The 14,327-nt window shown below is 37.8% G+C and overlaps 1 protein-coding gene across 1 annotated transcript; it reads left to right on the plus strand.

Moving 5' to 3' along the window:
* Positions 1–2,650: 2,650 nt before the first annotated feature.
* Positions 2,651–8,026, plus strand: LOC140165414 (alpha-amylase 2-like). Its single transcript, XM_072188721.1, has 3 exons — positions 2,651–2,790; positions 4,668–4,894; positions 6,888–8,026. The coding sequence occupies exons 1-3, from the start codon at positions 2,654–2,656 to the stop codon at positions 8,024–8,026; spliced, it is 1,503 nt and encodes a 500-aa protein (XP_072044822.1). The 5' UTR covers positions 2,651–2,653.
* Positions 8,027–14,327: the final 6,301 nt, after the last annotated feature.

Here is a 14,327-nt window from a genome sequence, read left to right on the forward strand (position 1 = left end):
AGTATTTAGAGATTAGGTCATGAAAGTATTGCATTACAGTCAGAATATATGGCATTGATATGGCATCATATTAGTACGACATATTTTAGTAATTGATTCATTATTTATTAATTACAAACATCCCCAAGTATCATGAGAATGGACAAATTCAAATTATAGTGAATCCGAGGAGTCATCCAGGCGAGTCGTGGTTCGGATTACTAACAGTACGACAGCAACTTCGTGACCTCTTTTGTTCGACAGAAAATTTATACGGGTTGGTGAACACGGGTTACGTAACACAATGTTGAAATTTTAGCCGGCAAACGCTTTTTATCAAAATAGCTCCAGAAATGGAAGACACGGGTCGTATATTGCATCATTCATGTACCCTGACCACAGATAAGACATCAAACATTTGTGTAAAGCAACAACGTGTAAAAGTTGAATTAAATGGAAAAAAGAAGCTTGAACATGTCCAAAGTAGCTCGGAAAATGAGAAAAATTGCATGTCACGAACACAAAATGTTCATATCATCAAGCAAGAAAAAGCGCCGGAATCAAAATGGGTGTCATGTTATAGAATAACTTAAGTTAGCTTGCCTGAAAATTTCGTGAATTTTGGTTGGGGTATATTCGTAGTCGTATATTGAACATGTTGAAATGTTTATCTTTGTGCGTGACTACTTTCATTGTCAATTGTCCATTGTTGGTTATTTAACTTGAAAATAATACTCCCAACGTTCAAACAATTTTAAAAGTCAGCATAAAGGTTTGTGTTACATTATTTGGACGGTGTTAATTCATTCCAGAAATGTACGAGTGAGGCACTGAGTGGGAATAACATTGCTATTATTGTCACCGAATTAATCATATCTCTGGTATGGCTTAGTGGTAAATACATGTATTTGGAAGTTCGATCTTTGGTTTGAACCCCGCAAGCACCTCTTTTTGATTTGATTTTAACTCATATTTTTATATCCTAGTTTTCATATTTTTATTAAAGCCATAATATACGATTTCGGGCAAATTTGAAGTTTTGTTATTCCAAAAATTATAAAAATATTTATAATATTAGTAAATAGCTGTCAGGAAGGTTTTCACGTTACATTTGAAGCAGAAGTAGCGAGATAAAATGAAAGAAAACACTTAATATCTTGACCGCTTAACTGTGGTGTTCTATGGGGGATTTGTCTAGACGACGAACTTGGCTGATTCCAATTATATTAGGTGTAATCCGAGGTGTAAGTTGAACATTGTGTAAAAATTACAAATATGCCAAAATATTAGGTTTGAAATTCGTGCATCTCATGATTTGATATGTATGCATAAAAGCTCATAAAATATGTTGCCGATATGGGAGGGTCTAGTCCAATTAAAAATCGTGAAAATCTGTGTTGACGTTCCTTTATTTGATAGGCCTAGGCCTATATATATTCTTGAACTTTTAAAATTACTTAAGTTTGACATGCTTTATTTGATTATATCATATTGAAAACTACTGAACTTAAATGCATTTTTTTAAAAGATATGAACTCGAATGTAGGATTAGGCTTAAACATGAACAAGAAATAAATCATGAAAAAGTGGGCCTTCAAGCCGACATTCATTAGGCCTATATTATTAAAGACAAAAGGGAGAGGAAAAAGAAAAGAAAAACGAACTGAAAAATTCCACATCATCGATAAGATAACATGGGAATCGAACTCTCAACCTTCGGCACTGCACACCTTCGCTCTTGTTCGGGCAAAGGGTATTCTTTTGCTATCTTATTTCTCGTTCAACGTGTTCAAGGTCTCACTCAACAACAATCTTTTCAAAACTGCTTGTACTTCAGTTAAATGAGATGATACTACCTTCTTTGACGACTACAATATTTTGTTACACAATAGAGTATTTTGCATTTATAAAATATATAACAATAGACGTTTTTAATTGCTATATTAATCAATATAACATGTATAATAGACAGCGCCGGCTGGGATTCATTTCGTGAAGCATCGTGACACTTGCAACGTGCGCTTCCGGCACGAGGACTCAAAGAACGCAACTTTTCAACCTATACGACTAGGTTGTTCCACCGCTCATTTTCGCTGAAATTTTAATACAAGCTGTGGTTAATTAATGTTTATCACAACAGAAAAGCATTAGACCGGCGTTTCCTCAAAGCTGCAGATATAACCATTTTAGTGATCGTGACATGCATTTTCTCTCATTTTTTAGGCTACTTCGCGCACCAAAAGCATGTATTTTTTCCACATAATTCAACTTTTACACGTTATTCTTTGCCTTATATTCATGTTTCATGTTTCATATCTTATATATGGGCTCAATATGGAAATGAAGGGAGAAACGACTCGTGTATTCCATGTTTTTGATGTTTTCTAAAAAACCGTATTTGCCACCTGATTTTCATTATTGCGTTACGTCACAGCAGAGGTCACGCCGGTAAAAATTACCGGAAGTGAGCTAAGTTGCTGTCGTACAGCTATAGGGGTGTGTTTGGATGTGACACAGCCATCAGAAAAGGACTAACACGGATCGCCAAATACATTAGTGGTGAAAGTATTGTGCATTTTGTTTCGTAAAACCATTAAATGGGCACAAGTGCAGTCTTTGATCTGCCGAACATGACATTGTTATTACCCTTTCATTCATATCTGCAGCGTTCATCATGGCTCAATTGTTACTGGTGTTTGCGCTCTTAGGGGCTGTGTCAGCACAATGGGATCCTAACACTGCTTACAACAGACAGGCTATGGTGCATCTCTTTGAATGGAAATGGAGTGATATAGCTAATGAATGCGAAAGGTGGGTCTCCTGTTTGCGGTTAGGTAATATTGGGCTGCAGATTCCTTAAACAAATCACTCGTATGTTGCTAAAAAGCGATTATAATGTAACCATACTATGGTCAAAAATGCCAAAAAAACACATGTTACCAATTGTCATCATGTTGAGATAACTATCTTTGAATTAGATCCTTCCCTTATAGATCTTCACACTATCTATGATGGCTGAAAGTAGACGCATGATCTACGTCCTGTGCAATAGTGAGCTACAATGTGGAGCACATGACATTAGATGGTCAAGTCTATGCACAAACTGGCTTTCAGTGATAAGTGTTGCATTACGTGGCGTAACAGCAGCACTTCGGTCAAATTTTAAAACTTCTGAATAAGAGCTGCAGAAACCGTGCTCATTCATGCAAGGTATCCAAAAGAAATCTTGAAGCAAAGTAGTGATGCATTTGCACGGCTAAGCCTTATTGCAGCGGTGCAATAGCGTTTGGATTTGAAGCACATTTTTTCCAACGGCCATGGTGTGCTGGAATAGTTTGAGACTAACGATAGAAATGCTAAGGCTTTTTATGTGGTCAAATCCTGTCATCACAAGTAGCAAGTTTTATAACTTTGTTACGGTTTCGATGATTTCTTACCAAGGGAATATTGACATCTGCAGGATTCTGTGACATCATAGATAGGGTGAAGATTTGGACAATTAAATCTCCTGTTCGAATTATCCCTGATGTATACGTCCTTAGAATCAACCTTCTAGCTTTGACCTGTCTGTATCATAGTGCAGTTTTGTCCACGGCAAATTCACCGTGACCTTTTCAGCCATAAACCCGCTTAGTGAAGATTAAACCGAGGTATGCAGTACTAAACCATTATAGTAATCGACTGTCCAATGCAAATTTCTTACCACGTGATAATATTAATCCAATGAGCGATCGAATTGTCCGCTACGGTCGACTAATCCAATCGATAATGACGCTATTGACATGTACGGGCGGAGCTCCTCTGACTGAGTTTTGGGGTATTTTTCACTGGTTTACTCATCAAGGCGGTCCCCCGTTATTATAAGGACTATGCTAATAATTTAAAGATTGACATGTAGAGAATAAACCATACTTGATTGACAGAAGGTACTAAATTTGTACCTATTGCGGTTTCGTGGCACCCCTCTTACAAATGCGACCAAGTCAGGGCGGCCCGGTGAAGCAAAATGTGCATTGGATTAACACGGGAGTTTGGATAAGATGTAGATTTCCTTTCTCATACAAAAACTAGTTCATCTCCTATATCTACAACACAGCGCTACCAGTACGGGTCAATTGCCTATTGTGAGTGCCCCTGTGTTGTATACATACATGTAGTTAACAATAACTGCATGATGTTCACAACCCATAATGAGCGTATTCGGCGGCCATTTTGTAATGTTTAACATGAAATACGAACACAAATCATTCTTTATGAATTGGTCAGGGCTTAAGAGCAGTTGTAGGTCAAAAATGTCACCAAATTCCCACTTGGACACTCAATATATCACAAATGTCTATTATTTTACAACATTTTGGCTGCCATTTTGAAAGAAGTCAATTTTTTCTATCTTCATAGATCGATTTAGGTAGATTTTGAGTATGTTAAAATATAGACAACATTTTCTGAAAATAGAATTCATGTTGCAATTTGTTTGACCTTTGGAGGTTTTGGGCCTGATTTTTACTGGCCTAAATATCCGATTGATAATATCCAAATTATCTGAATTTCCATAAAAGCCTTGATAATAATCATAATTAGCCATATTGTGTCCTTAATTTTTCCTTGGCCAAGCCCTTTCCATGTTCATACGAAGAAATCCCAAAGCTATCGATGTTTTATGCGTTTCATTCTATTATTCAAAACAGCTATCTTGGTCCATATGGCTTTGGTGGTGTCCAAGTTTCACCACCAAATGAGCACGCGGTCATCTGGATCCCATTCCGCCCATGGTGGGAACGATACCAACCAGTCAGTTACGAACTGACCAGTCGCAGTGGGAATGATGGTGATTTCAGGGATATGGTGACTCGATGTAACAACGTTGGTGTAAGGATCTACGTTGATGCGGTTATTAACCATATGGCACGAGAAAGTAAGTGCAATTTAACGGATAAATAGTAATTGTCTTGATTTACGCATACTATCGAACTGTACACTGGTACTCAATTACAAATGAAGACCTGAGCGTATGAAGACCGTAAGTCCATATTTGGCATTTTGAGATATGATCGTTTAAACTTTTTAAAATAAGATAATTTGGAAACCAAAAAAAGCCATAATATTGATACTTCTCAGGTACATGGGTATAGGCAAGAAGAATCATTTTATATATCAACCAAGTAAATATCTGTAATATTGATCGATTTATCATTTTTGGACTTATGGTCTTATTGCGCTCGGATTGAAACAAAGGCTTATAACTCAAAATTGAATGCAGATGTTGGAAATATTTACCATATTGGTAATTTATGTGCAAAGACGAGCAATTTGACACCTTGTTTGTTGAATTTGAAGGTTGTTTTAAAATTTGACCTCAGTTGACCTTTAACCGGAATTGACCCTCTAACTCATTAACCGAGCTCAAAATGTATGATAAATTATATATTTTCGTAATCCTTGTGGTGAGACGAGTAATTTGACATGTCTCTTAACGACATTGGTCAACTTTTCATTTCTGACCCCTCTTGACCCCTCACGTGACCCTTATAGGGAGGGGGCCAAATGTAAAAAAATGGCAAAATTTTTGTCTTCATCCAAAAAACTTCAAAACCACCTGTAACTCAATTTCGTCAAAAGTGGACTTACAGTCTTCTTGCGTTCAGGTCTTCAAATAATATAGAGGGTGCTGTTGCCGTTTTTTAATCGCCTGCGCAGGTTCATTCGGATGGTTCATACTTTCTAAATGTAAAAGATTGAAAACCTCACCCTCCAAAAGAGTACGAAGAGTAAAAATCACTCCAAATGAGCGAACAGTACCCCCTAAAAGAGTGAAAATCCCACCTAAGAGTGGGTTGAAACCATTCTTTCAAGGTATTTTAAACGGGACATATTGACCGGTTTGCGAAAATCAAGACTGTGTGAACGCATTAATTTGCATATTTTGAGCAAAATGGAAAGCCAAAATATAGATTCAAAAATTGACTAACTCACTCCACTGTTCTGAACCGTTACTATTATAGATTATACTATAATAATATATAGTCTTAAATTAAAGGTCTTTCCCCGCAGGTGTCGACTGCAGCGACAAGTTTCAAAATTGTTTTAAGTAAAATGTTTCAGATTTGTAATTGTGATTACCATATTTGGAAAACGTTTTAAAATGAGTACAAAGCCTAGAGGTTCAGTGGTTCTTCAGATAGCTCTTGATAATTTGAGAAAATATCTTAAATCCTGGACTTTTTTTGTATTTTAAATGTGTATTATAGTGTATTTTGAGAAAATATCTTAAATCTTGGATTTTTTATGTTGAGGCCTATGACTAGCAGACAGAGGATTAAGGGTAGTGTCAATTGCAAAACTCGCCCTTCTTGGAACCAAAATGACGCATCTTTTATTAATTGTTATCGGCAAATTGAGCAATACTATATTGCAGGAGACACTGCAATATACCAGTCTACCGTTCCAGCATGGGGCATGCTGTCCCCACGTATATCCCCAGGGTCGGATCCAGGAATTTTTGATAAAGGGGGCGCCCTTTGTACGACGACGAAAAAAATGTGTTAAAGGTGGTTACCCCCTCGAAAACTCAACGGTTTTGACCCATTGTTTGCTGTTCATGGCCGAATTTGTTCCTTTTTTTTAATTTCTTACAATTTTTGTATTTTTAAGTTACCGGCGCCCTTTGCTAGTCAAAAAATAGAGGGGCGCGCGCCGGCTGCGCCCCCCCCCCTAAATCCGCCCCTGATCCCTGCAAGTAGATCTGCTTCAGCAAGCATGTTTATAGCTATCTATGTACAAACCTGTTAATTAGACAATGAAGATCAACTCATTTTCAAAAATCTTCGTCGACTCTTAATCGAATGAAGCATTTTCCCTACATGCTGGTATGAACTGTTTTTGTTTTTTTTTGTTGAACTATTCCACAGGTGGCACTGGTTCAGCCGGTCATAGCTTCAGCAACTACAATTTCCCCAGCTCATGGAACTTCAACGTTCCGAATGGCAAATGTAGCACATCAAGCGGCAAAATCGAAAACTACCAGGATGCTAATCAAGTCCGCAATTGTAACCTGCTTCATCTCAACGACATCGACCTCAGCAACAGCTTCAGCCAGAGAAAGGTCGTTAACTTCATGAATTACATGATCGGCATAGGCGTGGCAGGCTTTCGCGTTGATGCTGTCAAACATATGTGGCCAGGGGATCTGCAATTGATCTATGGTAGTTTAAATAACTTGAATACACAATGGTTTCTTTCCGGGTCACGACCTTTTATTGTACAAGAGGTGATTGACCAGGGCGGTGAGCCAATCAAAGCGACAGATTACGATCATCTTGGTCGCGTCACGGAATTCAAATACGGACTTGAGCTTGGAAATGCATTCCACGGTAACAACCAGCTGAAATGGTTGAAGAACTTCGGTGAAGCGTGGAGTTTCCTCTCCGATGGCGCGGCACTTGCTTTTATCGACAATCACGACAACCAGCGTGGTCACGGTGGAGGCGGTGGCATTGTGACGCACGCAGATCCACGAATGTACAAGATGGCGAACGCTTACATGTTGGCTTGGCCATATGGCTTCACACGAGTTATGAGCAGTTACTATTTCCGCAATGGTGATTCTGGTCCACCATCAGATTGCAAAGGCAACACAAAGTCCCCGACATTTGATTCCAATGGTGCTTGTGAGTTAAGCAGCGGATGGGTATGCGAACATAGATGGAGACAAATTCGTAACATGGTTGGCTTCCGTAACGCTGCTGCTGGACAAAATGTCGTCAACTGGTGGGATAACGGGAATAACCAGATCGCTTTCGGTCGCGGTAACAAAGCCTTCATCGCTATCAACGGAGACACCTATACGATGACGCAAGCCTTACAGACTGGATTGCCTAGCGGTACCTATTGTAATGTCATCCTGGCTGATTATCAGAATGGAAAGTGTGTGGGAGATGGTGGGTCGAATGGGCCGACGATTACGGTAGATGGCTCAGGTTTTGCAACGTTTTCAGTCGGTACTGGGGATGATCCTGTGGCTGCAATTCACATCAATGCTAAGATGTAACTATAAAGACAGTCATGTAAAATGATACGGTATTGTTGCATTCGCGGGCAATTCCCAGAAAGATATTGAGAAAGAAAATTGAGGGCGCTATTTCATATATTCTCAGTTTAATTTGGCCAAATAATATGTGATATGATCAAACAACATTAGTCGTTATTCGGAACTATCTGTTTTAAGATATAGCCATTTCCTTTAATTCCCACTGTTTTGGAAACTCTTTAACTATTCATATTTTTGAACTAGTTGTCCAATTTCAACGTATTTCTGCAAAGAGTAGCTTTGCAAATGCTTATTACAATCTTATAAAGACTAAATATTGAATATTACCGACTTCAGGCTGATATTGCTTTTCGTGTTTTTCCTTTCATTTAATTATGAACACGGCAGAGTGCCGAATACACAAAATTGCTGTTGTGAGTAAACGGCATTTAATCATAAATCTTGGTACCATTCCATTTATACTTATTTTGGTATGACTGGATAGAAGATACCAAAAGCTTCACATTGGTGTCCAATATAAACGTTAGGAAGGGTGAGCGAATATGAAAAAAGCGCCTGTTGATCAAACTTGGAATCAGCTGCATTGATGCGCGCATTATGTTATCATTAATTTTTCACAACCAGTCAACCGAATCAAACAAAATATAATGCACGATCAAATGAGCTGCGTGCTACATTTTAAATTGTTTGATTGCGATGTCTTTTTCTCGACTTATGTCCAAATTAATTGTCTGCACACCCTGTACAATAGATCAACCTGATTTGTACACAGAAGTAAATTATTAATCGCACTTGGGAGCGATTCATCCCAATCACAATTTCTATATCTACGTCGGGGAGTAAGATTTATCATTAATTTTTGGTGCAAATGAAAGATCACCTGAAACATAGGCCTAATCATAATCATACAATAATTCAATTTGCTCAAAATTCTCGATTCGTCACTTTTCCGAATTCACAACGAGTACATGATAAAGTTTTGAAAAATTGTCCTTGCTATTTTCTGGTGTTTTAATACCAATAGGTACCTTTACCCATTCTAAATATGCAAACAAGGTTTTAGATCAATAGCGCCACCAGTGTTCACATTGAATTAATAACTACTATACGTAGTTCTACATGCATCAAATAATTCGCCATGGTACTATTAATAACCATTCTCGTCTCACGTTGCGCAGGCCTTGCCGTCTAGATTTTAAAGGCGAGTGGTCAATCACTCGCTAGCATGATTCTAGGTGAGTGGTCGAATCCCTCTCTACATTATCTGTAGTGGTCGAATCACTCTCTAGGTCTGAAAGATCATTCATACCAATATGAAACAATTGCGCACTGTTGACAGGGGTTAAGGCTAATTTATTACGATATGAATCGAATACATTGAAAGAGCTGAATTGAAAGCGCAGTAAATTATCCTTATTTACCTCACTGTTTTTAAACGTATTATTTTAAAAACAACCTTTACCTGAAACAAGATTACATTATGAAAATAAAATTCAAGTAAATAACAATTGTTATTACCCTAGCGTCACTCTCATTGATATCTGCAGCGTTCATCATGGCACAACTATTACTGGTGTTTGCGCTCTTAGGGGCTGTGTCAGCACATTGGGATCCTAAATATTATGGCTTTATATCAAACTTTGCTATGTTGACCTACAAATACAACACATTCGGCTGATTCCATTTAGGTGCAAGTTGGGATATGTGTAAACATTACAAATATGCCAAAAAATCAAAAAAAAAAAAAATTAACCAATTTCATATTATAGCATCTTACATATATAGCTTTAAGCCAAAAGCATAATATGGGTCAATATACATAATCGTATAATTTATTTTGTGTAGCTCTGCAAAAAATGTAAGCCTAAGAGAATGATGCAGCTTGATCCTTGGTATCACTATTGTATTTTAAAAAAAAATTTAGACGGCGAGTCATTATTTTTAGTGCAAAGCTATTTGCCATGGGGATAGTGAACTTTGCAGTACACGTCTGGTATTCGTCATTTTGCGAAATCACTACGATGTATCCAAGGGCTTCAATCCAAAGTTGATTGTGAGCATGGTTTGGGGGACACAAGTTTTGTTAAATGTGACCGTGAAGCAGGCCTCCCCCTCGGTCGTTGGAAAATGTTTAAAAATCGGCGCCAAATAAAGGTATTTGGTGGACACGTTTTACTCTATTATTTTATAAAGGTTTTTAAAAAGGTTCAATAATTATTTTAAAAAGGTTCAATATGAATGCCCAATTGAAGCAGTTTGCAGTTCATTTCTTGTGGCATGCGTGGACCTCACTAATCACCATCATATATATACCTTTCCCTTGAAAATGATAAAAAAATCATTTTTCAACAATGGTGAAGTCAACAAACAGGGAAGAGGCTTACGCATCATACACTATAAAACAGAAACATTCGAACATTATAAACTAGCACACAAAATCAAATTAATGATGCTTAATCGTTATTCTTAAGGGGGTACTACACCCCGCCCAATTTTTTGCCTATTTTTGCATTTTTCTCAAAACTTACAGCGCATTGGTGACAAGTAAGATATGAATATTATAGGGGCAAAGACTACAACTACTGTACTGAAAATTCAACAACTCAAGGCAAGTAGTTATTGATTTATTGATCAAATATTGGTTTTCCCTCATTTTTGACTCCACAATTGTTGCCTGTGCTAAAATAAAATTTACAGTGCAGTAGTTGTAGTCCTTGCCCTTATAATATACATATCTTACTTGTCACCAATGCGCTATAATTTTTGAGAAAAATGCAAAAATTGGTGCAAAATTGGGCAGGGGTGTAGTACCCCCTTAACAATGCTTAATATATCAATATACAGGGGAAAGAAGAATCACGCATCGCACACTAGCATTACGACATTGCAAGTGGAAACATAGTATGCATAGACAGATAATGTAAAAACACCGGACATACCTGCCTGTGCGGGTACTTTAACCCCAGACATCTCTTTTATAGGGCAAACAAGTTTAATGCGGATTCACGGGACAAGTTCAAACATCACTTGTGTAAGAGTACATGAATTAAATAGTAAACAAGTAAACGAACAAAACAAACCACTTTTCCGTGTTTTCATATAGATTTATATAATCGTGACACTGGACGTGGTCACGAATCCAATTTCACGCATTCCTACACCTCAATGACAGCCATAGCTGGGTCCCAGTCGTGTCCATCCACAGAGGTCGGTATACACAAGAGTTGCATTAGTGTTCACGTAACCGCCTCAACTCATTTGCATAATTTTGTAGGCTGATCGTATTCTGATTCGTCGAACACCTAATTTGCATAGTTTTGGAGGTTTCCATATTTGGGTTTACCTAATTAATTATTAATGACCCGGACGTTGTTTACATCATGACGTAATAGAGCTTGTTACTCGTCTGATTCGAAACACGAAAAGCATTAATTGCACTTTTCTTTCCATTAATGTTATATCATGAAATACCATATAGCGGAGGTGTTGGTTTTTTATATAAGGAAAATATTCAAACCGATGACCCCATGTTGATAATGGCTAGATATGCTGTATTAGTTCTGGAAAGGGTCCGGCGACGGGTCCGCCATTTTTTCCTTCAGATTTTGAGGTACTTTTGTAGACTTGCTTACCAGTCGTTTTCGTTATCCTAACTACAGATTACATACATACATACATACATATTGAGCATTTATAAAGCGCTGCTACACAGGCAACCAATGCAGTTCTTCCAAACATGGAGTTGCATGATCTTGTTTACAGACTTGACATATCATCTTCGCAGCCCAGTTCTGGATGCGTTGAATACGCTGAATGTCAGTTTTATTTGACCCTAGGAGCAGTCCATTGCCATAGTCGATTTTAGGGGCACGGATGACAAGATGGCAAGTATCACGATCAAGATACCTACGAATCCTAGAAAGGTTTCGAAGATGATATGTCAAGCTACAGCAAAGGTTGGTAATATGAGCAGCCAATGACATTGAAGAATCAAATATAATACCTAAATTGCGGATGTTATCAGATGGATTGATTAACATATCACCAACACACAATGACACAGGACCCACAAAATGTTTCAGGTGGGACGGAGTGGCTACAAAGAACTCTGTCTATTTAGAGCAACCACAATGGAAGAAGGATCATTGGGGTTCAAATTTGTGTACAATTGTATGTCATCTGCATACATGTGAAAATTCAAATCGAAAGATCTAACTATACCACCAAGTGGTAGAACATACAAAGTAAAGCCCTTGTGGTAAACCAAACTCTAAAGACATAGGGTCTGAAAGCACACCATTGATTAACACACTGCTTGATCTATTTGAAAGGTATGACCTGACCCACTGAAGAACAGTACCCTTTATACCAAGATCAAATTCAAGCCTGTTAATGAGGATTTCATGGCTGACAGTGTCGAAGGCACTGCTTAAGTCTAGCAACACTAGGAAGACACCTTGGCGTTGAGCAAGATTTTTCATGATGTCATCTTTAACTCTCGTGAGTGCCGTCTCCGTGCTATGTGCCTTCCTGTATGCTGATTGATATTCTTCACCCAGATGATAGTTATCCATATAGTTGGTTGTAGTGGTACAAGCTTGTTTTTCGATCAGTTTGGATACAAAGGAGAGGTTTGAAACCGGTCTATAGTTTTTGAAATAATGTTGGTCAAGAGATTGTTTTTTGATGAGTGGGGTAACAATAGAATGTTTTTAACTACTTGGAAATATACCTGTCGATAGAGAACCATTGATGATTTGAGTTATGATTGGCACAAAAGAGTCAATATTGTCATGAAGGAACCATGAAGGCACAGGATCCAGCGAACATGACTTCTTAGCAGCTTTATTGATCATCTGGCGAACGTCCGTCTCACTTAACAGATCAAACTCAGAAAGAGAAAGAGAGCTAGGTACAGACCCTTCAAAGTTAGGATCTGTCAGCCCATCTTCAAGCGACAGATAAATAGCTTTTATCTTATCATTGAGGTAAGTTGCAAAGTCATTGCTGAGATCCTTTGCCGAATCATGGACTGGAAGCTGTTTTGTAGTTTTATTTAGTAAGCCATCAACCTTTTTGAAAATAGATTTATAGTCCGCATTCTGAAATTCATGCTTATAGTACACCTGCTTGGAATGTTCAATTAGCAAGTTTGTGGCATTCCGCTGCTCAACATAAGCTTGACGATCTATTTCAATTGCATAATTGGAAAGTGAACTTCGACGTACGTGATGCGAAAAAGTCTTGCCGTACCTTTTTTGATTCATTTACATGCATGTTTCAGCCGAGACGGTTACGTTTGCGGCCAGGCAGCGGTATACAGATAAGCTCATCTAGGTTTTACTAAAGTAAAACATCTTTGTGTCCATTCCACCTCAAATGTGAAATAATGCGTGTTACACGATAAAAGAATGATGAAAGTTTGCAACACAATACAATATAACATCGATTTTAAGCGGCTTTAAGGGGGTACTACACCCCCTGATAATGTTGACACTAATTTTGCATTTTTCTCACAAAATAACTACACACTGGTAACAAAAGTTATGTACATTCAAGCGGTACCTCTTTCTTATCATAAATAACGTACCGCTTGTCTTGAGTCACTAAAATTCCAACTGGATTCCTTGCCCCTATAATATACATAACTTTTGTTACCAGTGTGTTATTATTTTGCGAAATAAAATGCAAAAATAGTCACAAAATTTATCAAGGGGTGTAGTACCCCCTTAATCCATCCAAATGGGCAGTCGCAACACCAATTTGGTGCAGAGGGGACCCAGTAATGGTCGAATGAATATTCTAACCATCACTTCCACGTTGGATTCATCCAGAGGGGATTTGAGTTTTAATAATATACGCAAATGTGCAAAAGGTGACAGTGTACTTTTTATGATACGAATCAGCATATAACATATACCAATCACTTTGGCGTGTTGTTTTGACAAATTCCAGCACATATGGCAAGTTCACACACGATAAGACAAATTGTCCTGATAATAGCGACAACTTTGGTACACGCCCAGATACCAATAGACATTCATCTTGTATGGTTTGACACGAAACAAAATATATTATCTATAACAACGTAAAGATAACGATAATAATTATTTTGTTTTAAGTTCATTAAACGGCATGCTCTGTTTTGTATTTTATATTGAGGACTACCATTCAAACAATATGTTGTCATGTTGCTCCATTGGTTTTGATATGATAAGCAAAAATGCCCATAATGCCCCATTGGAGAGTAAATAATTCTGGTTGTGGTTACCACAATTTAATACGTTTTTGTTCACACCAT

This window comes from Amphiura filiformis, chromosome 1 (assembly GCF_039555335.1).
Source record: "Amphiura filiformis chromosome 1, Afil_fr2py, whole genome shotgun sequence".
Classification (NCBI taxonomy): Eukaryota; Metazoa; Echinodermata; class Ophiuroidea; order Amphilepidida; family Amphiuridae; genus Amphiura; species Amphiura filiformis.

Bases quoted from the DNA above. Each gene is read 5' to 3' on its own strand.
- LOC140165414 (XM_072188721.1), top strand. From the start codon at position 2,654: ATGGCTCAATTGTTACTGGTGTTTGCGCTCTTAGGGGCTGTGTCAGCA. The intron at 2,791-4,667 runs GTGGGTCTCCTG...TATTCAAAACAG, and splicing joins ATAGCTAATGAATGCGAAAG to CTATCTTGGTCCATATGGCT. The intron at 4,895-6,887 runs GTAAGTGCAATT...ACTATTCCACAG, and splicing joins TAACCATATGGCACGAGAAA to GTGGCACTGGTTCAGCCGGT.